This window comes from Ambystoma mexicanum, chromosome 5q, assembly GCF_040938575.1.
Source record: "Ambystoma mexicanum isolate Mex_15411 chromosome 5q, UKY_AmexF1_1, whole genome shotgun sequence".
NCBI classification, from domain to species: Eukaryota; Metazoa; Chordata; class Amphibia; order Caudata; family Ambystomatidae; genus Ambystoma; species Ambystoma mexicanum.
Window position 1 is genome coordinate 1,034,325,797 of NC_090933.1, and position 24,991 is coordinate 1,034,350,787.

Genomic DNA, 24,991 nt, shown 5'->3' on the forward strand with positions numbered 1-24,991 from the left:
TAGAGTTTGAAAAGTCCCCTCAGAGTGCTGGACCTTTGTAACGACGGAAGTTCAACTGCGATTTTCTGTCTTCCGTGCTCCTTGAAAAGGCGCCAAATCCGCAGAACCTCATCCAGCCGTGAGGAAAACCTTGCCTAAAGCCTTCTACATCGATCCCTGCTGCAAAATCCCTTTCAAGGTCCTGTTTTCAGTCACCATGACAAGGAATCCACTGACCGGGTTTTTGGCTGCAGATCCTGAAGTCGTCTTGCTGCAAATTCTTCAATGCTGAGGTACTGTGTTGGCTTGGGTATGTACTACCTTAAGTCTTAGGATTTCTGTGTAGCTGTGGTGTGTTGTCTGATGGTGAGGCCTCTCATCCAGTGCACCCAGTCCCACTGTTAGAATCCTGCTAGGGTGTTTGAAGCCCCTGGACCCTCTTCCAGCCCTAGAAGTAAAGTACTCACCTGTTCGCCCAGTTTTCCTGAGGAACTGACTTTTGCTACTAAAGAACCTAGTCTGACACTGTTTGTGACAGCCCCCCCCCCTTCTACAACTGAGAACACTCATGCTCCAATAACCAGGGAAATATTTTTTTTAAGGATTGGGTCTTTTGCCTAGAAAGGAAAAGAAAATAAGTGTTTAAAAGTTACTTGTAAAGAGTTGGTTGGTAACTGTAAATCTAAGAGTGAACAGTTAAGTCCTTACTTACCTTGGATATGTGACGCACTATTCTTAAAAGTATGGTTAATGTATTTCTTTCCTTAGAAATCGTTTTGTCAGTCTAATAGAAAGTACATGTGAAGGTATATTACTCTCCTGTGATTAGGTTGTGCCTCTTCCCAAGAGTAATGTGTGGTTTCAGCCGATTATTCCTGCAGGATAATTGTAGGAGTGTCCCCCAACTGGGTCTTGCTTTCTCTGACCTGCTGCTAGCATGTCCAGAATAAGTCTGTTAGGTTGTTGCCTACCTAAAATAGCATTGAGTCATTCAGTAAGTTAGATTTTAAAGTTATTTGTACCGCGCACCGTCACCAATGGAGTTGGTCCCCAGGCGCTCTGGCGGATCTGCAAACAAGGTGGTGGGATGGGTTAGTAGGTGAAGCGGGAGTAGGATAGTGAGATGAGTGGTGTTCTGTTGGTAGATTCAACTCGGTATACACCGGGTGCTGAGCTTTGTTGCGAGTATCGGATCGATGTCAGTCCTTGTGTGCTGTTGGTGCAGGTTGCGGTGTTGTGAATTGCGTGTGGGTTGTTGTGCGAGAGGTGGTTCTGAGATTTTTGAGTGAGATAAGTCTGCAGAAATGCTGAGTTTTTTGTTAGTGGGTTGTATAAAGTTTAACATGCTAACATTTAGAACTCTGTCCGAGTGTGGCGCTCACCAATCCTCCCAATCTCAGGGTGGGTGAAGGGGTTACGCCTGGCAGTGTTTTAGATTTGTGCTGTTCTAACGCGCTCTGTAACACATCTAATTTTTCCTCGCCGTTCTTTTCTAGCGAGCTCTGTAGGAGTTCTAATGATGATAGAATGATTAGTGTGGGTTGGGTGTCTATTCTCCTACTTGGGTGCTGGAGCTGGTGTTGTGGTCTCCTCTTTCTATCTAAATGTGTCAGCTGGGGGTTTGGATATGGTACGACCGGGAGGCAGTGGATGAGTCGTTTAAGGGCTTTCGTCTGTCCGAGTATGTGATCTGTCTATGGTGACATTCTTTTGTGGCTATTTCCCATATCATCTTATGGTCTGTTGTGGGGTCCGTTCTTTGGGTTCTGTGTATGTCCATTTTGGGAGTGACCGAGGTTGGTGTTTTTTTCATTGTTTAATGGGTGGGCATTCTAGTGCGTCGCTGTTGTAGTTATGCTGTGAAGAGCCATGATTTGAGGAGTTTCCTGAATGCTAGCTGGTTTGTTGTGTTCCGTATATTCTTAGGTAGGTAATTCCAGGTTTTTGGTGTCTGGTGAGAAAGACGATCCTGAGTTTTCTTCTGTTATAGGGTTTTGGTTCCAGGCGGATGTCAGTGCTTGATCTCAGTGTTGTTGATTGACATAGGCGTAGTTTATCGCTTCAGAATTCTGCACCTTGTTTGTGTATTGCTCTGTTCGTGATGCACATGGACTTGAACTTTATTCGCTGTTTTAATGGTAGGCAGTGTAGTATTTTTAGCATGGGTGTGATGTGTTCTCTTCTGGGTAGCTTGAGGAGGAGTCTGGCTGCCGCATTTTGTATGCGTTTTTTTTTTTTTAGAAGTCGTTCGGGCATGCCCAGGTATAGGCTATTGGCGTAATCTACTCTGGATAGGATCAGAGCGATGATGTTTTGTTGGCGAACACGAACGGTAGGATCCTTTTTGGTGCTCGCAGGAAGAAACATTTCTTGAGTAGAGCATTTACTTGTGGCTCTAGAGTGAGGTTGTTATCCATCAGGACCCCTAGGTTTTTTACAGTTGAGGATGGTGCGGTGCGGAGCTCTCTTGGCCAAGGGACGTAGCTGATGTCTCCGCCCTTGTTTTGAAACAATCATTCTCTCTATTTTGCCTGGGTTGATTTTGAGGTGGAGGTTCATCCAGTTGAATATATCACAAAGGCAATTCTCTAGTGTATCGTTTTCTTCTCGGGTGTCTTGTTGAAAATTATTTGAGTATCGTCTGCGTTGTTTTAGCATGCGAGGCCGTGTTTTTTGATGGGTTTGATTAATAGGTACATGTAGATGTTGAATAGAAGCGGGGCGAAAGATGGTCCTTGTGGTACTCCGCATGTGGAGACTCTAGGTTTGTACTTAAAAGGTTTCGGTTCTGTTTGGAAGGATTTGGTCCATACTAGGACGGTGTCTGTTATTACTAGTCCTTCTAATCTCTGAGGATGTCGCGGTTGACCGTATCGAAAGCTGCGGATAGATCAAGGTGAATCAGGGCGTTACTGTTGTCCGAGTCTGCGTTCGTTTTTAGGTCGTCCCACATTGAGAGGAGAGCCAATTCTGTTCCTCTCATTGGTCTGAAACCAACTTGTGCCTGGTCTATTAGGCAGTGCTTTTCTATGAATTCTTGGGTCATTTTGTTGACGTAAGTTTCTAGCAGTTTGGCTATGTAGGGTATGTTGGAAATGGGTCTGTAGTTGGAAAAGTCCTCTACATTTCCTGTTGTGCCTGAGTAGCGGATTGATGTAAGCCGATTTGAAGGCCTGTGGTACTTTACCTGCTGAGATTGAGAGGTTGAGATTCCTGTGGTATTCCATGGGGGTTCCTTGTTTGAGAATTGTTTTGTATATGTCCGGGGAGCAGGGGTCTTCAGGAGAGCCCGATTTGTTGCTTTGGTTTACCAGTTTGACGAAGGTGTAACATTCGGGTTTACTTTCCCTGTGCTATCGAACGCAGAGTAGTCTGTGGTTCCAACTGTCCCTTATAAGTCATACATCAGTTACTTGTATAGTTTGAACGGTCTAACCTAGACTCCTTATGAGATTGAAAAAGTATATGGGTTTTACTTACCTCGAGTTAGCTGTGTGCCATCCAAAAATAAGTTGGAGTTACTGCTTATCGCAATCTGTATTTCACTGATCTCAAAAGCACCTGTAATTGAAGATTACATCCTTAGGCTTTACTCACCTACTATAACTTATTACAAAAGTAGTTATAGGTTTTTACTGTGCCTGGAATAAGTGTCCCACTATTCACAAAAAGTATATTGCCCAGCTGACTATGTGATTGGTACTGAGAGTCACTGTACAACTAATAGGGTCTACTGCCCTTGCATTACTGAATGTAACTGAAAGTAACCATTGGGTTTTACCCCAAGAATAAGTGTGACCTATACTGAATGTATGAAAAGGTTCAGAGTTCCCTAGAACTACTGTGAGGTGTTCCATATAAGTTTTAAACTTTGGTCTGTGTACCTTCAAGTATAGCGTGGTGTTTTTAGGAGCACAGAAGGCAGAATATTCCAGGTGGGATTATCGTTACAAAGGTCCAGCACTCTGGTGAGGGGACTTTTCGGACTCAATTCATGTCTCTGGAGATCCAGTAGGATGCCCACGAAGTTTCAGCAAGATTCGGAAGACTGTGCACCGCACAATGGCTCGAGGTCCCATGGTATTGCAGCCCTGCAAGGTCGCAGCGCGGGATGTCTCAAAATGTATGACTGAGTCTAATGGGTCCCACCAGGGTCTGGGTCGTCGTTTCCAGAGTCCCCAGGTCAATTGGAAGCAAGGGCTACAGCAGGCTCGGGTTACACAGCAGACTCACCGGTCGCTGGAAATAGTCTCAGCCGCTTTTCCATCGTCCTCTTCGGTTTAGGTTCCAGTGGTCAACTTGTCTTCAGCTTCCAGGTACAGATTATTTAACAGGAACTACAGCACAACTTCTGCATTCGCTCCCTGCATTTCACAACTATGATTTCTGTACAACCCAGTTGGTCTAGTACTTCATCCAGTGTTAAAAAAAACACTTGCGATTCACATAGGGTGCATAAATATTCCAAATCGTCATGAACCTGTTCACAATATGTAATTTGAGTGCAACATATCTCCCCTCTGGATCCACACACACTATCAGTTCAATATCTCCGGCTTCTCCTAAAGCGGACAGACCCTCCACGTGAATTACTTGCAAAGTAACTTGAACATTCTTTTACATACGAACCATTCAAGATATATCGCACTTTCTCTTCTTAAATGAGTCTCCTGAAAAAATGCTAGATCTAGTCTCCGCCACCCTAGCATTGATAATACTTCCCTCCGCTTAATAGGATTATTCACACCCTTAACATTCCAGCTCAAATCTCAGCGCTGGACAAGCCGCACCCATTCGCAACCCTTCTCAACATAGAACGTATGCCCTCTCCCATAATCTTCTCCCACCTTTCCCTCGCCTCTTCCCTACACCACATTCTCTTCCTCCAACTTTACCAATAGCGACACCCAATCGAGTTGCACCTAGGAACATCCCAAATAAATCGCATTCTAGGAAAATAAACAAAATCCCAAGTATATTGTCTTGAAAATAACAGAATGAAAGAAATAAACCAAAAGGAGCATAATCATTTAGAAAACATTCACTAGAAGGAGGCAAATTATACACAAATAATTCAATACCAAACCAATAAGTTTCTGAACAATGTAGGCTACCCCTGAAATAGGAGGAAAATGGCATTTTAGTTACTTTCAATGGGAGGAAAAAGGCACAAATTAACAGAATAGATCATAAATACTTTCTTAGGCAGTGCAAATAGTTTCAGTTCACTAGAGGACTCGATTCAGTTCAATTGGCCTAGGCGAAAGTCAATGGGCTAGTATCTTGGATAGGAAAGAGCAGTTCTTGAAGTAAACGGTTAAGTCTTTGCCAAAGTTCTCAGAAGTAGTTTGTATGAAAAAGAATGTTGGGTCACAAGCTGATGAGGCCTGCAAGTTGGGAAAGTTCCACGAACTTTCACCGCAAGAGAAGCGCTCTCTCAATCGGGTTGGCACAGTACTTTAATATCAAGCAAAAGATGCAGCTGAAGACGTTGGTTCCTGGCAGTTCCTGCAGATCTCACTGTTCCTGATCCTCAGTTGTGGGGACAAGAGGGAGGACGTCGGGGGATTCCAGCACTGCATCGTCGGAAAACAGACAAAAATGGAGTCACTTCAGTTCGAGTAGTTGTTCATCAAGCACACAAGCTGGTGTCCTTCACCCTGGTTAAACCTAACCAGCTCAGAGAATGCTATCCAGGTAGCTTACGAGTTGATTGGTCTCACCAACTCAAAGGAAGAAGTCATCCGTGAAGGGGCTTCTCTGTCGCGGTGAACTTAGCAATTCAGACCCGCAGCAGTGCTTCACCGGTCAAACCAACGGTCCAGGAGTTGCAGCAGACGTCCTCTTCCAGCTTGTCTTCGGTTCTTTTGTTCCAGTAGTCTACTCTGCTTTCCAGTCCAGGAGACTAACCAACAGTTTTCTCCCTTTCATTCCAGCTTAGCTGCCACACTCAGCATGGTGGCTGTCCTTGCCGGACAGTCAGCCAGCCAATGACACCAGAGTGCATTGGGGTCTCCTAGGAGACTAAGCACAGGAAGTTTCGGGCACCTCCCTCACTTCCTGCCCACCCCAGACACGACACCATAGGCGGTCTTCAGTCCTGAAGCCCGACAAAGGCATAGAAACAAAGGGACCAAACAGAGTTTGGCACGCAGAGAAACTCTAGAAGGACCTTTCCAAAAAGAAATGGCAAAAAAAGAAGACCGGGACCCGTTTAAACAAAGGGGCTTAAGACGCCATCTTGAAAAACATGGATTCGACATTTTTAGCCATCAGTGTTCGCGGTCGGGAAAAATCATGGCAGTTGTTCTAAAACCACTGCCACCAGCCATTGCGATAGAAAAGGGTAGCATCTGACTGCTACATGAGTTTCTAGACACATGGGATACTAGGTAACCTCGCCAGCACTCTATAGGAAGATAGTGTGTGCTGGGTCTAGGAATTTAAAAAGACTTTACTAGTTAATTTAACCTTACATTCTCTGGGAAACAGTAGTTTATCCCAGAGAAGGCATTTAAACCTTTGGGAAGTCAAAAAAAGACATCCTTGTGTCACTGCACCGAGGGTGTTGTGTAACGCATGAAAAGATGCCTATGGAGTGATCTTAAAACTCTATAATCAAAGAACACAAGAGTAAAACATACATCAAAATACATGAAAGAGTGCAGAAAAAAGGCTCACTCTTTCCAGGTAAATCAAATCCTCAAAATCCAGCAAAGTTGCTGGGGGTCTCTAAGGTCAAGGAAATGGGCACATTTTTGAGAATTCTCCCTAACAGCAGTCCAAACAACAAGGGGGGGGGGAGCTTTCAGTCCACATGTCACTGGTGGGGGGTAGGCTTGCCCTTCACGCAGTTTTGGTGTCAGATGTTCGCTGACCTCTGGATCCTATCCATAGTACAGTCTGATTCCTCCCTCCTCCACTCCCACAGATTGGGACAGCGACTCGTGGGCTTCTACTCCAGGATTTTCACCATACAAAAGAACCAGGCTGGACAGAGTTGTTGTACCTCTCCACCCTCAACCGCTCCCTCCCTCTTCAAAAATTCAAGATAGTTACGCCAGCACTCATAGCGGAGACTCTGTGCAGGGGAGGCTGGACGTGCTCCCTGGATCTGAAGGACGCTTCGTCCCTATTTGGCAGCCACATTGCTCCCTTCTGTGGTTCTGGGTCATGGGCTGCCATTTCCAATACAAGGTTCTACCCTCCGGCCTCAATTCACCCCACAGGGCATTTATCAGACTCCTGAATGCAGTGGCGGCCATCCTCAGGGCCACAATGTCTACCCATACTTGGATGACTGGCTCATCAGGGCGATATCTCCGGAGGTGGTTCATCACCCTTCCTGTGTTCTTATAATCACACTCCAAGAGCTGGGATTTTCGATCGACGTCAAGAAGTCACCGCTGCAGCCTACTCAGAGCCTGACCTTTCTGGGCCTCATATGAGACACTAGCGCCAAGAGTTTTCCCTTCAGAGGACAAGATCAAGGCCATCAAATAGGCAGAGTCACTTCCTCAGGATTCAACTGTCAAAGTGACAAGGTGAATAACAGTCAAGAATAATGACAATAATGCCATCTCTATGTAAAGAGCTCCGCATTAGGGTGACCAGTAATCTAGGTGAAAAAAACTATGAGGGACCTCGGCGCGCGAGGGATTTTGGGTACAATACACATCACTGTATGGATGTGGATTCACATGCTCCTGAATACAAGAATACATAGCAGTACCCACATGAACAACCACAGGAGGTGGCAAGGCTCAACATTAAGCATATCAACAACTCAACATTAAGCATCTCTTACCTCCTCACCAGGCCCACCTTCAAGCATACAGGTTGTACAGCACTGCTTGGCCGACTCTGGACTCCTCCCTGGAATCCCGGTCGACGCAGTTGAATCTCGTGAAGGTGTGCGTCGACATCCACGTAGCAGCCCTGCAGATGTCCAGTAGGGGCACACCCGACAGGAACAACATAGTAGCAGCGATCGCTCTGGTCGAATGGGCTCTCGGACGGCCGGGCAACGGTCGGTTTGTCAACCGGTGACAGTGCATGATGCAGCCGGAGAGCCATCTGGAAATGGAAGCCTTCGAGAGGGCCTTCCCTTGGTTCACAGGTCCAAAGTTCACAAACAGCTGTGATTTCTTCGAAAACTCTTTATGCGGTCCACGTAGAACTTCAGCGCTCTAGCCACATCCAGCTAGTGCAAAGTCCTCTCAGCCGGCGACAAACGCGACGGGAAGAAAACAGGTAACACCAATAGCTCGTTGAGATGGAAGTCCGACAGCACCTTGGGCATGAAGGAGAGGTGCATCCTCAGCACTACCCTTGTTGCGTGGAATATCAGGTATAGAGGTTTACAGGAGAGGGCCTGGATCTCTCCAACTCATCGTGCGGAGGTGATGGCCACAAGAAACGCCGTCTTCCACAACAGGAACTTCAATGGTGCCGAAAGCAGAGGCTCGAATGGCGGCCCCATGAGCCTGGTCAGCACCACGTGGAGCTCCCATGCCGGGGCCAGAGCCTTCACAGGCAGGAACGATAGGAACAGTCCTTTCAAGAATTCCTTCACCAGGCAATGGGACCACGGATCGTCCTGCAGTTCTGGTGTAGCGGGAGATAGCCACCAGATGGATGATGGAGGCATGTGCCAGCCCCGCCTTAGCCAGCGATAGCAAGTATGGCAGCACGTGAGGGGCCGTAATCTGCAGAGGGTTCTTCTGTGCACAGCAACAAAGAACTTCTTCCATTTGTGTCCATAGCACGAGAGTCGAGGACGCCCTGGCCTTTGCAAGCACCTCTCCTTGCAGTCCGCCAGGATATCATACCCTCCAAACTCTAGCGCTGCAGGAGCCAGGCCTGCAGGTTCAACGATCCTGGGTCATGGAGGATGGTGCCTCCTTCCCTGGCGAGAAGATCCGAGTCCGTCGGAAGTTTGACCGGAGGGGACGAAGACATGTCCAGAAAGTCCAGGAACCAGATCTGCCTCGGCCATGCCAGTGCGACGAGGATCATCCTGCACCAGGACCGCCTGAGTTGATTGAGGAGTCGTAGCAGCAATGGCAACGGAGGGGGGGAGGGGACGTATACAGGAACAGGCCGTCCCAGGGGGAATGAGAAGGCATCGCCCATGCGCCCCGGCTGGGGAAACCTGCTGGCGAACCTCCGGCACTTGGCGTTAGTCGCTGTCGCAAATAAGCATCTGGGGATTGCCCCAATGTCGGAATAGGAGATCCACCTGATCCTGCCAAAGTTCACACTTGTGGCACGAGCGTAACTCCCTGCTGAGCGAATTGGCGATGGTGTTATTTATTCCTGCAAGATGGAAGGGTACCAGGAACATCCCTTGGGCGACGGCCCAGTGTCACAGGTCCTGCGCTTCCTTGGTAGGGCTTGGGATCTGGTGCCCCCCTGCTTCTGGATGTAGAACATAGTGGTGGTGTTGTCGGTGAAGATCCTTACCACCTTGCCTTGAGGGACGGGAGGAACGACCCGAGGGCCCAGAACACTGCCCAGAGCTCCAGGACATTGATGTGTAGTGATCTCTCCTCCGGGAGCCAAAGGCCTCTTGCGTGGAGATCGCCGAGTGAGTTCCCCATCCCGCCAGTGGGGGGGTCTGTCGTCACAGTTTCCTGACACGCAACGTGGCATGGAAGTCCATACCTGCCGCTAGGTGCGTGCGGGTGCCCCACCACAGTCTCGCTTGTCAGAAAGTCTCGTAGCGATCCTGTCCAACGGGCGTCGAGGAACTCCTGTAGGGGTCGCATCCGCAGCCTTCATAGGCGCACAAGGTAGATGCACAATGACATCATGCCGAGTAGGGACTTGATGGAACTCACCCTGGCCACTTCCATGGTCAACAGTCATACCTTGCCCAGGATGGCTTTCGTCCTTTCCTCAGATGGTGAAGCCAATCGCGCCACTGTCGAGCCTGGCTCCCAGGAACAGGGCGACTTGCGACGGTACCAGGTGGGATTTCGCAAAGTTGATCAAGAATCCCAAATCCGTGAGAAGTTGGACGGTCTTTGCTGTGTGATCGACAGCGAGTTCTCTTGACCTTGCTCGGGATGAGCCAATCATCCAGGTAGGGGTAGGGGTGGATCCCCTGCAGGCGCAGCCGCACCGCCACTGGTGCTAGGCTCTTGGTGAACACCCTGGGCGCCGATTTCAATCCGAAGTGAAGGGCCTTGAACTGATAGTGTCCAGCGACAATATGAAGTCAACTTCCTCCAGCTGTCCCAGCACATGCTGGAGGGTGACCATCCGGAACTTCTGGGACTTGATGTACTTGTTTAGACGACGAAGTTTCAGGATGGGTCGCCACCCGCCGTTCTTCTTTCGGACGAGGAAGTATTGCAAGTACACTCCGGAGCCCTGGAGCCTCTGAGACGAGTTCTATGGCTCCCTTTCTTAACATAGCTCGTACCTCCAGAAGTAGTTGTGGGACGTTTTCCTTTCTGGCCACGGGTGGAATGCGGGGACACCTTTCGGAATTCCAGGGTGTGCCCGCGGGCCAGAGCATCTAGCACCCAACGGTCGGTGGAGATGGACTCCCACACGCTGACAAATTCCGCCAGCTGGCCTCCCAACGGGGTGCTTCGGTGGGGGCCCGACACCACAGCCGGTTCAGACTTGTTCGCTGCAGGCTTTGCTGCCTTGGTGACGACAGGATCCTCCTGTCTTGCTGCATCCTCTGTAGGCCTCCTGCAACGAGGAGCGGGCCGCTTGTCGGTACGACGAGGAACCACCACCGAATCGTTTGGAGGCACCTTGTTTGCCTCCGGAGCTCCGAAAGGACGGCCGTCGCTGTTGAAGAACACCCAAGGCCCGAGCCATCTCGTTGTCCGCCTTGATGGCCTGCATTGACTCGTCCACTGCCTTGCCGAACAGAATGTTCCCGTCGAAGGGCATGTCCAGTACCCTGGTCTGCACGTCCTGACGGAAGTGGGTGGCCTTGAGCCAACCGTGTCGGCGGAGGTAAACACTGTTGCCCATCTGACGAAAGCCGATGTCGGCGATGTCCGTGGCCACTGTAATGGCGTGGTCTGAAGCCACCACACCACGAAGAGGTGGTGAAGGGAGGTCCATTCCGTTGTAACCATTGTCGTCCGTCCCCGTTCTAGTCTCAGTCTCATCCCTCGGAGTAGGGGATGGGGGTGAAGGCTGGAAAAAGGGTGGGGGGAGGAGGATGGACTCCTCTCCGCTTGTTAGGAGGGCTCCCCGACGGACCAGGTCCCACTGGGTCATCTGAGTGGGATAAGGGCATCCTTGTCCTCATCTCCGTGCACAGGTTCTGTATCGCCATCAGGATAGCTCCTGAACTGTCCTGCGGTAAGGGTACCGGCTGCAATGGGACAGACGGTTGGGGCACAGGGTCTTCCACATTGACCCCCTTGGGATCCTTCCCAAAGGGCCTGGAATCCTCGAAGTTCTAGTCCAGGATCCTTTGGATGCTTGCCAACTCATTCTTCTGTGTTATCCGTGTCCGTTAAGGGGGGAGTGGAGGGTCACCGCCTCGTTCCCCCTCGGCTGAATCCGTCGGCATCGACCGGGACATCTCCCGAAGCTTACCCGGGTTCTCAGATTTCCTCTTCCGAGCCAGAGCGTTGGCTCGTGGTTGATGGTGTCTGTGATAATGCGCCCTGCTTGGCAGCCGAGGACTCTTTTGGTTGTGGACTCTGACAAACTCCATAGGCATCATCTTTCACATTGTAACACAGCACTTTCAGTGCATGTACACAGGGAAGTCTTTCAGATTTTCCAAAGAGTTAAATACCTTCTCTGGAATAAACTATTGTTTCCCAAAGTAGTAAAGTGAAATGGACTTTACATTTGTAACTTTCTAGACCCAGCACACACTATCGTACAATAGGGTGCCTGAGGGGTTACCTAGTACCCCCTTTGTCTAGCTTCTCATGTAACATTTTTATGTTACACTTTTCTCACTGAATGGCTGGTGGCAGTGGTTTCGTTTTGACTACCATGGTGTACATTTACCACGGGCTGCGTTCGCAACTGCAGTAAAGCACCCAAGGGTGCAATTTTTGCCAAAATGGCACTAGTCTTTTTTCGCCATTTCTTTGCGGAAAGGTCCTTCTTGAGATTTACTCTGCGTGCCAAACCAAGTTTGGTCCCATTGTTTACTTTGCCTTTGGCGGAATTCACAAGTTGTTAGGCAGAATTGCATGCAGTACCCTCTGGAACCACCACACACAATTAGGACTACAGGTGTAAGCAAGACCAACTTTTGGTATGAGTCTGTACCACACAGTTTGTTGGTAGCGAGCTGAGCAGCCAGGCTCATCTCAAGAGTGAATGTGCGCAGAATGAATTGTTACACAAAGGACTTTCAATCACAGTGGTTTAAGTAGGCATACAAGGTTTCTTGGTAAAACACTGATCTAATTTATTTATACAATCATTTATGAAACATTTTAAATGAAGGCAACTTATTATAGACCAATACACTTCAATACAAAAGTTTGAGACAGTTTGAGAGCCCTTGAAAAAGGAGCCAAATGACAGTTCAGTTACTTGGCAGTGAGCAAAAAGGACAAAATTAAGTAGAATAGATCACATACTTTCTAGGCAGTGCAAATAGTTTCAGTTCACCAGAATAGTCAATTCAAATCAATAGGCCAGGCCAAAGTCAATGGGCTAGTGTTCTGGATAGGAAAGAGTAGTTATGGTATCAAACGCTAAAGTCTTTGCAAAAGTTCTCAGAAGTAGTTTAGGTGAAAAATAATCATTTGTGGGGTCATAAGCTGTTTTGCCTGCAAGTTAGGAAAGTTTCACAAACTTTCACCACAGGAGTGGCGTTCTCCCAATCAGGTTGGCAGAGTACCTTTGTATTAAAAAAACAAATGTGGCTGAAGTCGTGCTTCCTGGCAGTCTGAGCCTCGGACGTGGGGAGAAGAGGGAGGCCGCCAGGGGGGGTGTGGGGGGACTCCTGCACGGCATCGCTGAATATTGAGTCACTTCAGTTTCCAGTAGCTGTAGATTCAAGAACACAAACTGGTGTGCTAACCAGCCTTGAATATGGTATCCAAGTGTCTTATGAGTTGATTGGTCCCACCAACTCAAAGGAAGAAGCCGTCCTTGAAGTAGCTTCTTTGTTGAATGGAGTTGGCAATTCGGACCTGCAGCAGGGCTTCACCGGGCAAACTAACGGTCCAGTGGTTGCAGCATCTGTCCTCTTCCAGCTCGTCTTTGGTTCTTTTGTTCCAGTAGTCGACTGCCTTTCAAGTCCCGGAGACTCGCCTTTTAAACAGTTTTCTCCCTTTCATTCCAGACTAGCGGTCACTCACCCAGCAGGGTGGCTGTCCTTGGCGGACAGTCAGCCAATCACGTCAGAGTGCATTTGGGTCTCCTAGGAGACTAAGCACAGGGAGTTTCAGGCACTCATTTCCTGCCCATCCGAGACACTCAGATGCTAAGGGCAGACTGCAGTCCTGAAGACCACCAAAAGCACACGAACAAAGGGACCAAACCTGGGTTGGAGTGCAGAGGCAAACAGAAGGACCTTTCCAAAAAGAAATGGCAAAAAAAGACCAGGACCCGTTTTAGCTACCGGTGTTCGCAGTCGGGAAAAATCATGGTAGTTCATTGTAAAACCACTGCCACCACCCTTTTCAATAGGAAAGGGTAGAATTTGACTGCTACATGAGTGTTTAGACACAAGGGATACTTTGCAACCCCTCCAGCACTCCATTGTAAGATGGTGTGTGCTGGGTCTATGAATGTGGAAAAGACTAGTAAAGTCAATTTCACTTTGCATTCTCTGGGAAACAGTAGTTGATCCCAGAGAAGGAGACATCCCTGTGTCACTGCACTGAGGGTGCAGAGTAACACATGAAAAGATGATTCCTATGGAGTTAACTAAAACCCCATAATGAGAGAAAACAAATGTAAAACACACATCAAAAACGAGAGTGGGAAAAAAGGCTCACACTCTTTCCAGGTAAAGGATCAAACAAAGTTGCTGGGGGTCTCTAAGGTGAAGGGAAATAGAACATTTCTGAGAATTCTCCCTAACACGAGTCAAGCCTGCCTCTGGGGTAGGCAGGAAGTGAGGGAGGTGCCCTAAACTCCCTGTGCTAAGTCTCCTAGGAGACCCAAATGCACTCTGTGGTGATTGGCCGGCTGACTGTCCGGCAAGGACAGCCACCCTGCTGGGCGACTGACAGCTAGGCTGGAATGAATGAGAGAAAACTGTATAAAAAGCAAGTCTTTTGGCTTGGAAGGCAGAGTCAACCACTGGACGAAGGAACCAAAGAAGAACTTGAAGATGCCTGCTGCAACTCCTGGACCGTTGGTTTGCCCGATAAAGCCCTGCTGCTGTGCCGAAACTCCATTCGTATCGACAGAGAAACCCCTGCAAGGACGACATCTCCCCTTGAGTTGTTGGGCCCAATCAACTCCAAAGTAAGCCACCTGGACAGCCATCTCAGAGCTGGTTGAATTTCCAGAGTTGCTGCTGGAAACCGTATAGCCAGGGAGAGGAACACCAGATTGTGTGCGTTGCTGTAATGCTGGCCAAGAGCTCCAGGAAGATCCTCCGGACTCCCAAGAAGCAGGACTGACCGAGCCTGAGCCCCCACAGAGCGTGGGACCCCAGAAGCAAGGAAAGTCCATCTCAACAGCCAGGAACCGCAGTGTTGCCATTTGTGGTAGACGCAAGGAGATGAAACACTGAAAAGCCACTGAAAGTGAAGTTTGCCGGTTGCGAGTTTTGACTGTCCCAGTGCATTGCAGGAGTCCCCCGAGGTCCTCACCTCTTGGCCCCACGGCTGAGTCCCAGGAACAGCGAGACCTGCAGAGCTGCACAGGAACAGGAGTCATCTGATGCATCTTTTTCTTCATTTTAAAGATACTGTACCAAGGTCTGAGAGAACTTACCTCTTGCCATAGAGTTGCTTGCATCTTCTACTACTCGCAAGCCTAATCAGCTTGTGGACCTACATTTGATTATTCTTTTCATCAAAGACTCCTATAACTTATGCAAAGACTTTTCCACTCAACTACCATAAGTGCGTCATCCTATATAAGACTTTTGCCCATGGACTTTGGCTCAGCCTTTTGTACTGAATGACTTTCTGGAGGGATCCAAAAGTATTTGCAGCTTAAGAATAATTGTGGTCCCTTATGTTCTAAATAATCTTTTCCTTTGACTTATTACCATCCGATTCTAAATGCAACAGTGATATATTAATGTCTCCAGCACCCTAGCAATTGAAGTCAGCCGAGGGTGTAGGTAGTGTTCGTGGGCCATCCCAAAAGGGTATCTACTGATTTAGAGATATTAAGAGTGCGTATTTCATTAAGTGTATTTGAGTGTTATTATATTGCTCCCTTCTGAAGAAGGCTTATTCTAACTGACTGATACATTAATAATGGTTTATTTAAGAAACTTTGGGTGTAAGTTTATTTGAACACTTGTAACTGTAAATCTCTCACTAACTACACTAAAGCTCACATTGACACCTCTTGAGATAAGCCTGGCTGCCCAACACGCTACCAAAATTGTGTAGTACAAGCTTATACCAAAGGTTGGGTTTCTTATACCTGTAGTCAGTTGTTTGTAGGGGTCCTAGAGGGTACTGCATACAAACCTTTCCTTGCAATGAGGAAGTGAGAAAAAGGTCCCACTCATTCATGAGGAAAAGACCACAAGCCCCAAATCCTGCTAAAAAGGTTTAAGGGGATTAGCACAGAAATGAAAATTCCCCCAACATTGGCCACCCTCAGGAACCTATACTGGTCTAAACCAGCTAGGACCAATATGGAGACTGCCATTGTGGTCAGAAAGGCCATTTTAGCCTACCTCGTGGTCACCTAGACAAAGGAAAGCTTTGACAGAATGGCAGAGAGCAGGATATGAAGTTATCAGGGTTCGCGGGGAAGGAAGGGTCAGAGTGATGTAGAGGTTGGCATGGGGCTTCTGTAAATATACAGAACCCTGAACACTAATAACCAGCAACTAACGAGCATACAAAAAACCCAGAACCTTCATATATCATGCATAAGCATATCATGCAATACTATCATTAACCTTCAATCCCTCTAGAAGGATCCAGCATTTAGAGACTCCCAAAAAGGTACACAATGCTTTTTAAGACATGTTTACAAAATATGAAGCATTTACCGGTAATGCAGGTTCCATTTCATCAGCCTTGCGCTTCACGCCTTGGTCGGGCGTTGGTGGTGGTGGCATAACAGTTTCGTCAAGTTGGGTTCGGCTGCCTTCCATAATAGTTTCCTGTAAATGGCTTGGCTCCTCTAAAATTGGCTGATCTGTGTTTTACAAAGAACAAAATAGATACTATGACACTTTGCATAAAATCCCTTAGTGTTCATCTTCCATGAGGTAACATTTGATCATGTTGCCTACTATTTCAAGCAGCTGCTGCACGCACACAATGCCATGTAAAATTCCCAACAGCAAGAGAAACAGAATACCAATTAGTATTTCCTTTTCATAGAAAGATCATGCCCACTGTTAAGAAGCGTCTCTGAATTCCCTATTCAGTGTGTAAAGAATACTAAACCTGTAGTGTGTCCACCATGGTAATGCAAATTCTCTCAATAGTAGCTGGACAGCAATCTGCCCCCCCCTCCCCCAAGTGGGGCTAGCATCATGGGACAATTGGTTGCACACAACAGCACTCAGTCTACACTTAATGTGTATTAGGGAATTTTACACAAGTTACTGTGTGACAGAGCTAGGAAAAGTCAATCTTAGCTAACAGGGTTGTATCCCCCCCTTGGTTTTAGCCCAAACTATTCAAGGTTTGGTAGCAATGGCTGAGCAGCCAGGCTTCGTCTAGGAGGGATAAGGGCTGTAATGAGGCACATTACTTGGAGCATAAAATTGGTTCAAGGAAATCCTGACACCAAGTTACAATTTCTTAAAATTGTTATTTACACTAAGGCTTTACAAAAAAAGTCATTCAAGTACTATCCACACAGTAAAATCACAATACAATAAAAGGTAGCAGGCTTTAAAATCACAAACGTGAGTGAAAACTGCTAATAAGCAAACTTAGATGAACTCTTACAACTTTAGTGGACTTTAACCACTTGGGACTCCAGTGCCCTGGAGGGGGTGGGTGCACACAACTGCTTTACTGCAGCCCTTCAAAAACACCCAAGCAGCGCAACAAGACCAAGTTAACTACATAGTCTTGTAACATTACCTTTTCAATGAAGAACTTGGTGCAGCAGGTTTTCACTGGAACAAATTTCTTGGCCTGGATGGCTGAAGAAGGAACTTGAGGGAACAGACTGATGCACTTGAGCAGTGGGACACCCAGCAGGGGATCTTTGCGGCACTGGTGCGTTGGGAGCCATTCAGAGGCTTCGGTTCAGCGACGGTACAAGACTTATTTGGTCTCGGTCCTCGATTCAGTTGAGGAAACTTCAAGATGTGAAGAGTGTCACTGCAGGCCCAGATTGAGGACCACAAGTTTTTAGCCGGATCTGCGCTTCACATGACAATGCACCAGAAAACGTCACAAGTCCACGGGTAATGGGAGTTTGCAGCTGGGGTGGGGGGGGGGGGCAGGGGGGATGGGGCAGAGCTCTTTATGGGATGGCGCAAAAAGTAGATGTCTTCAGATTGGTTTGGTCCCACAAGTCTATGGGAGGAAGTAGTCTTGAAGAGATCTTCCATGTTGCTTGAAAGTCAGGGTCGGGTCTACAACTGTCACTTAAAGCTCTGGCGGTCACTTGGAGTTGCTGGGAAGTCTTCGAATTCCTTTTCAGTCCAGTGTGTAGGGTAAGATTTTCATCTTTATGATTAATCTTCCTGACCAGTGTCTACCCCAGAACATTTTACTTGGTAATTATTTTACTTTGTCCCTAGGAGAGTAGGAATGCTTTCCCCCTTAACTAGTCTCACTGTTTTTATGGGCTACCTCTTTTTGTCTCTCCATAGTGTGTGGTTAGAGTTATAGTTGCAGTTCTCTTTCTCTTGTTTGTTTCTATGTAGCGCCCTGATGGCTTTGGTGCTCAATAAATACATAGCTGCATATAACTTTGTACTGTCTAAAGTACTATGGCAGCAAACAGCATTTTAAATGATGTTGCTTGCTTTTAATTATCTTATTTGAGTGAACTAATGTTCCCAAGTAGTAAAGTGGGAACGCTGGGGGGATACAATGTATCCCCTTTTTTTACTTACCCGGTAAAAAATGTTTTTACTTGAATGGCTGGTGGCAGTGGTTTTACCTTATTGCCCATTTAGTCTTATTACTCGCAGGCTGTTACATCAGCCTCAGTAAAGTCCAGAAGGGCCAGGATTCTGTTAGAATGGTGGGTTTGTTCTTTCGACCTCAAGTATCCTTGTTGTTTGAGGTCTTCCCTCACCATTCTAGATGGGAACAACCTCAGTGGAAGTTGTCTTTGGTGGTAATCCTTTGTATTACCCACCTAGGTTCTAGTGTGTCTGAGAAGGCAGGAAGCGAGGGAGGAGTCCAATACTCTGCAGCCCGTTGTCTTCCTCCTTGCCGGAAAGGAACCAACTCCCAGTGGGAGGCTGGCTGTCCTGATTGCACAGCCAGACTACCCCTTTCTGTAAACTGAAGGAAGAGTTTGCAGAAGTTGTGCTGTAGTTCCTGATAAATACTCTGAACCTGAAAGCTGCAGACAAGTCGACCACTGTAGCTGAAACTAAAGAGGAAGATGAAGAAAAGACATCTGTAGAGATTTCCAGCGACCAGAGAGCATGCTTTTTAATACGAGCCTGACAACACGTCGTTCCAATCAGCCCAGGGGTTCTGAATGTGAAAACTCCTCCCCAGAGTTGCTAGATCCTCTAGTCCCGAGAAGACCTGCATTTCGAGCCAACCCACAACATGCTGCGACCTGGCTGGGCTGCAAACCGCCAATACCCTGGGATGTTGAGCCTGGGTAAAGTGCATGGTCTTCCGAAGTCTGAATCTTTGGTGGACTCTTGCTCGATCTCCAGAGACCAAGTCCCCTCAGAGTGCAGGGGCGAGAGAGTAAAGAGAATCCGACTGGCAATATTGGTTCTTAATCCAGCTGCTGTAAAAAGGCACCAAATCTAAAGAGCCGCGAGACTGAGAAGAAACCTTTGCTGAAGCCTCCTCCGACTGCTGCTGCAAGTTCCCATCCAGTGTCCAGTTTTTTTCATCTCCAGACGAAGAATACAGGGACCGGGTATGCGCAGCTGCATCCCGAAAGCATCCACTCTGAAGCTCTTTTCTCCAAAGGTACTGTGATGGCTTGGGCAAAACATACCTCAAGTCTGGTGTGCAACCTGAGTGGGAGATTCGTATGGTTGGAAGTTTGCCCATACCACTTGCCAAGTTGCCATGTTGGAATGCATATAGGGAGCATTTTGTCACGTGCCTGAACATTTTGACCAACTCTGAAAGTGAATACTTACTTGTTTAAGCAGACAGCCTATGGAACTTTGACTTTCATGCAACTGAACCCCATCTCAACCTGCCTATAACTGGCACCTAGAGCACTAGGGTCCTCTTCTACCTCAGAACTCATGCAATAGTCTAGGGAAGGCCTGGATAAGAAAAGCATTCTGCCTTGAATGCACAAGTGTAAAAGGTACTTACTTGCTAAGAAGGTAGTGTGGTTGGTAACTATATCTGTGAAAGAAGTAGCTTACCTTTCAATTGCATTCTGCCCATCTAAAAAGTGTCTAACTTTGAATGGTGCCCCCACCCCCTTAAAAAGTAATAAGTGTTGGTACTATTTGATCATTGCTTAACTGAATGAGTTTAACATCTTACCAATAGGGTTTACCTGTCTTGAATGACCATGCTTCATTCTTAAAGTGTAAAGAACAATTTCCTTAACAACTGGTAACGTTCTTTCGACTGGATGTTCCTCCCACGTATTCTCATCTTTGATATTCGTATCTCCCCAGTTTAGCTGCTTCAGAAAACTTTGTGCACCATGTTGTGGAGTTGATGTCCCTCGGGGGCCGCCATGGCGTGTCGTCATCAGTAGCAGAAGTAGCTTGTGCCGCGCCCGTTTGCTTCATTTCAGTTTTTAAGTTCCATCAATCTAGGAACTAACCAGGCGTACCCACGAGCGCAAGTTCTCAGGAAATGCAGAGGGTAATTCATGTAAATTTTACAGCGGGTACACTGGAAGGGGCGATGAGGAATACGTGGGAGGAACATCCAGTCGTAAGAACGTTACCAGTTGGTATCTGTTGGGGAGAATTCTCATAAATGTGCCAATTCCCTTCACCTTCGAGACCTCCAGCAACTTCGCTGGATTGAGGACTTGATTGTTACCTGGAAAGAGGGAGCTTTTTTTCACTCATGAACCTTGATGTGCGTTTTTCACTTGTGTTCTTTGATTAAGGAGTTTTAGATAACTCCATGGGAATCATCTTTTCATGCGTGTTACACAGCACCCTCAGTGCAGTGACACAGGGATGTCTTAGACTTCCCCAAGGTTTAAATACCTTCTCTGGGATCAACAACTGTTTCCCCAGAGAATGCAAAGTGAAATTGACTTTACTAGTCTTTTCCAAATTCCTAGACCCAGCGCACACCTCCTTACAATGGAGTGCTGGAGGGGTAACATAGTATCCCCTGTGTCTAAACACTCATGTAGCAGTCAAATCTACCCTTTCCTATTGAAAAGGCTGGAGGCAGTGGTTTTACAACGAACTACCATGATTTTTCCCGACCACGAACACTGGTAGCTAAAAATCATGGGAGCCATGTTTTTCAAGATGGCGCCTTACGCCACTTTGTTTAAACAGTTCCCGGCCTTTTTTTGCCATGTCTTTTTGGAAAGGTCCTTCTAGTGTTTGTTTCTGCAAGCCAAGCCAGGTTTGGTCCCTTTGTTCGTATGCCTTTGGCGGGCTTCAGGACTGAAGTCCTCCCTTGACGCCCGAGTGTCTGGGGTGGGCCGGAAGTGAGTGAGGTGCTCGGAACCCCCTGTGCTTAGTCTCCTAGGAGACCCAAATGCACTCGTGTGATTGGCTGGCTGACTGTCCTTGCAGGACAGTCACCCTGCTGGGCGAGTGGCAGCTAGGCTGGAATGAATGGGAGAAAATTGAATAAAAAGGCAAGTCTCTTGGCTTGGAAGGCAGAGTCGACCACTGGAACAAAGGAACCGAAGACGAGCTTGAAGAGGACAGCTGCTGCAACTCCTGGACCTTTGGTTTGACCGGTGAAGCCCTGCGGCAGGTCCGAATAGCCAAGTTCATCTCAACAGAGAAGCCCTGCAAGGACGACTTCTCCCTTTGAGTTGGTGGCACCAATCAACTCCGTAAACCACCTGGATACCATTCTCGGAGATGGTTGTATTTTCTTCAGAGTGTTGCAGGAAACCGAATAACCAGGGAGAGGGACACTAGTTTGTGTGCTTGACTACAGCTACCGGAATTGAAGCTTTGCCAACACTGCCAGCTTTTTGACCAGTCCCCGTGCAGTGCAGGAGTCCCCCCCGACGTCCTCCCTCTTGTCCCCACCACTGACGCTCAGGAACAGTGAGATCTGCAGGAAAAGTCTTCAGCTGCATCTTTTTCTTCATTGTAAGGTACTGTGAAAACCCGACCGAGGAACTTTCTGCAACTTGCAGGCCTAGTCAGCTTGCGACCCAACATATGATTCTTTTTACAAACTACTTCTCAGAACTTTGGCAAATACTTTTTCGTTTAACTACCAGAACTGCTTTATCCTATACAAGACTTTAGCCCATTGACTTTGGCCTAACCTATTGCATGGAATTGACCCCTCTGGTGAACTCAACTATTTGCACTGTCTAAGAGTAACTCATCTTTATTAACCTCTGCCTTTTTGCTCCTCCTTCAAAGTAGTTTAAATGCCTCAGAAACGTACAGTGTAAAGTACTGAAGTATATTTTTGTGTGATATAGATTGCATCCTTCAAGTGAATGTTTTATAACTGACTGAAATAAATTAATGTTAGCCTCGAAACTGCATCTTCTTATCTCGAAAACTTCCGATAACTTTGTACCTTCTGGTGTGTGCTTGCTAGCCTTCACAAAGTCTTATTTCTTCATCAGTCAGATCTCTGGGCTTCTATCCTGGCTCGACATCAATCATGATCGTCATCCCTATGGCTTTCTTTGCAGTTTTCTGGCATTGCGAAATAACTATCTTGATAACGCAAAATCCTAGTATCACCACCAGCAGGGCTCCCAGGAACTTTAATGCATCTGCCATCCATTGTGGAACCCATGAAAACAGTGATCCAAACCAGCCGTCATCAACTTCGTCTGTTTCATTGATCATATGGTTCTGCAGGTTTGTCAGCATCCCTATAGCGTCTGTTAAAGTTCCATTTGCCTTGTCGTGAGAAGGTATAAATGTGCAACATAATTCTCCTATTTTTGCACAAACTCCTCCATCCATAGCTGTGACTGTCAAGGACATCTCTGTTCTGGAGAGTCATTAGTCGGATGGCTCTTAACTCTTCCTTAATGGCATTGAATCCTTTTATAGTCGTGTTGATCCTCTGCAGTAACTCCCATCTGGTTATCCGCAACCATTTAGTATTTACTCAAACTTGGATTCTTGGCACAAAGATCATCGTGAACAATGATGAGGTGAGGCTGAACATGTTCATATAGGATTGCATGAAATGCTTCTTCTGATTCAGCGGAGAAATAATTCTCTTCATTCACGTCAGCAGTTCCACAAATCTCTTTTCTCAGGTGAGCATCTACTTTCGGGAAACTGTCAATATTCAGGTCACTTTTTGGGATCACCAATGCTAGAACATGGACATTCACTATTGTGCATATGCCTCCCCATTTTTTCAGCAGTCTGATGTATGAATTGGATCCACATGCCCAATAATGATCCACGATCACTGCAGTCCCATGTATCATTCCTGGAGCCTCAAAAATTCGTCTGCAGTTCTGATGCTCACCCATTTTTCTTGTGTCATTGTTCCTGAAGCACAATTTCGGGCTTTCTATTGGCACCATCTGCTGCGATCCTCCTCCGTCTTCGACCCACGTTAGCAGTTTTTCAAGTTTCGGCCATAATGGCTTGCACAGTCTTTGGAGCCTGCAAAGAAGCAATTGAAAACTCACAAGGACCATCCATGCTCTGCAGATCACTACTCCTTTCTAACATCCGTCTGGTGAAAAAATGTTGCCCAAATCTGCATTTGGCCTCCGTTTTTCGAAATTTGAGCCTCTTCTGGAGTATTTCCTTAGAGATTTAGTCTTGGGTTCACTTCCCATCTTATTCTTGCTCCTTTCACTCCAGGCTTCTCATACCTGATCACATGATTCCTAGTATGAGCTCTGTTTCTTGTCCTAATGTCCTGGACATAATCATCAGGATAAGCTGTTTCAGTTGCCCATATTAATGAGGCATCACTTCCCATGAACTGGCCTCTGGTATTGCACATTGCTACGTGTGAGACACAGTGTGCTGTTGGGACATCAATTTCTACAGCCACAAAGATGTTGGATTTTCCCATGCTGTACGGGAGGAGTGCGCAAACAAAGCATTCCCCTTCGGAATTTCGTCTTCCAACTTCCTTCATATGTTGGTACCAAAGGTTACGTTCAGATGGTCATCTCCATGCATGCTTCTCTTGATTCTTAAGCTTTAGAAGCGGTTCGCCATTACTGCATCTCTGAATGCATCTGTATGGTTTTTTTCAGGTATCCCGGTCCATGGTGCAGGCCTCCTCAACTGCACCATTTGAGTGGACAAGAGTCTGGCAGCTCTTTCCTTTTCTTCATACATCTTTTCCCTGCTGGATGCAAATGCCCATGCCAACCAGCCCGACGCTGGCCTGGTGTATGGCTGTATTTTGGAACTGGTACTTGTCCCTTGCGTGGGAACAAACATGCTTGGCAATACAGTCTCTGCGGTTTTGTTCTTCAGCTCCTCATGCAGTTTCCTCGCTCTGGCTAGGTGCAGGAATAAGTCTCTGATATGACTGCTTCTGTTGGCTTTCCTCTCAACTCTTCTTGTTTCCTCACATCTTCTGTGAAGTTTCTTGTGGCAGGCAGTCTTGTTTTCTACTGCTTTGGTTTGTGGTTTTGCAGGCATTGACACTAGGCCTGTTTCGTGTACATTCAGTGTTTGCGTGCGTGTAGTTGTCAGTGATTTTACTCCATTCATCTCTTGCAGACCCCGTCCCCGGCTTTTCTTTTCATTCGTTACCACACGTGCGTGCGTATCGTTGCTAATTACATCCATTTCAAGTTCATTCACTCCACCATCAGATCTTCTAGGGATGGGAATGACTAGATAAGGTCTGGGGGCTTTTGTGGGTTTCATGTGTGCATCATCTGGTGGGTGAACTGAAATTGGAATGCTTTGTGCACCAATAAAGACTGCAGTTCTGATTGTTAATGACAAGATAATGATGAATATGATGCATAGGTACATTATAGTTCTATACGTTAGGCAGCAGCATTTTCTTCCAGAGAAGCGGGGGTGCCTCTCCTTGTGGGAGGACCAGATTGCTGCTTTGGACCCCCATTTCGATCATTCAGCAAGTGTAAATGTTATTACTACTTTACCCAATATAGTCTTAGGTTCTGTGTTTAGTGTGTCAGGTGCTCCACAAGTGTCCCCCCCCTCTTGCGAGTGACAATTGTTGCTTATTTCAGGATACAGTTCCTTTGTTAGACTATGGGAAGAAAATCTAATTAAGTAGCACTTCAGTGAGTCCCTTTACTGTGCATGTTCAAAGTAGGTAAACTCCCAGTCCACCCCTCGAATCTGGTTCAATCCAGAGGACATATTGGTCACATATTGGTCACTGACCTATTGGCCACTGATCAGTATAAAGAAATGAGAATTAACAGGTAAAACAGGTGAAGTTCTTGACTTCCTCGATCTGCCCATCGGGGAAAAGCTTCACTGTCTCCTCCAGAGACTTCGATGGAGGTTGGAAAGTTTAATTTTTGCTACAATACCACACAGGAGCATGCTTAGCTGGGTATACTTTACTGGATCTCCGAGAAATGTAAGTACGTCAACATGGATTGGTCTTCCCACTAGCTCTGGAAA

The 24,991-nt window shown here is 47.0% G+C and overlaps 1 protein-coding gene across 1 annotated transcript in view; it reads right to left on the reverse strand.

Moving 5' to 3' along the window:
* Positions 1 to 24,991, reverse strand: part of RAD21 (RAD21 cohesin complex component) — a 359,826-nt gene that overhangs the window by 70,887 nt on the left and 263,948 nt on the right. The window contains exon 11 of the mRNA XM_069621538.1: positions 16,127 to 16,275. Within this exon, the coding sequence (XP_069477639.1) occupies positions 16,127 to 16,275 (149 nt within the window). The remainder of the gene's footprint in view (positions 1 to 16,126; positions 16,276 to 24,991) is intronic.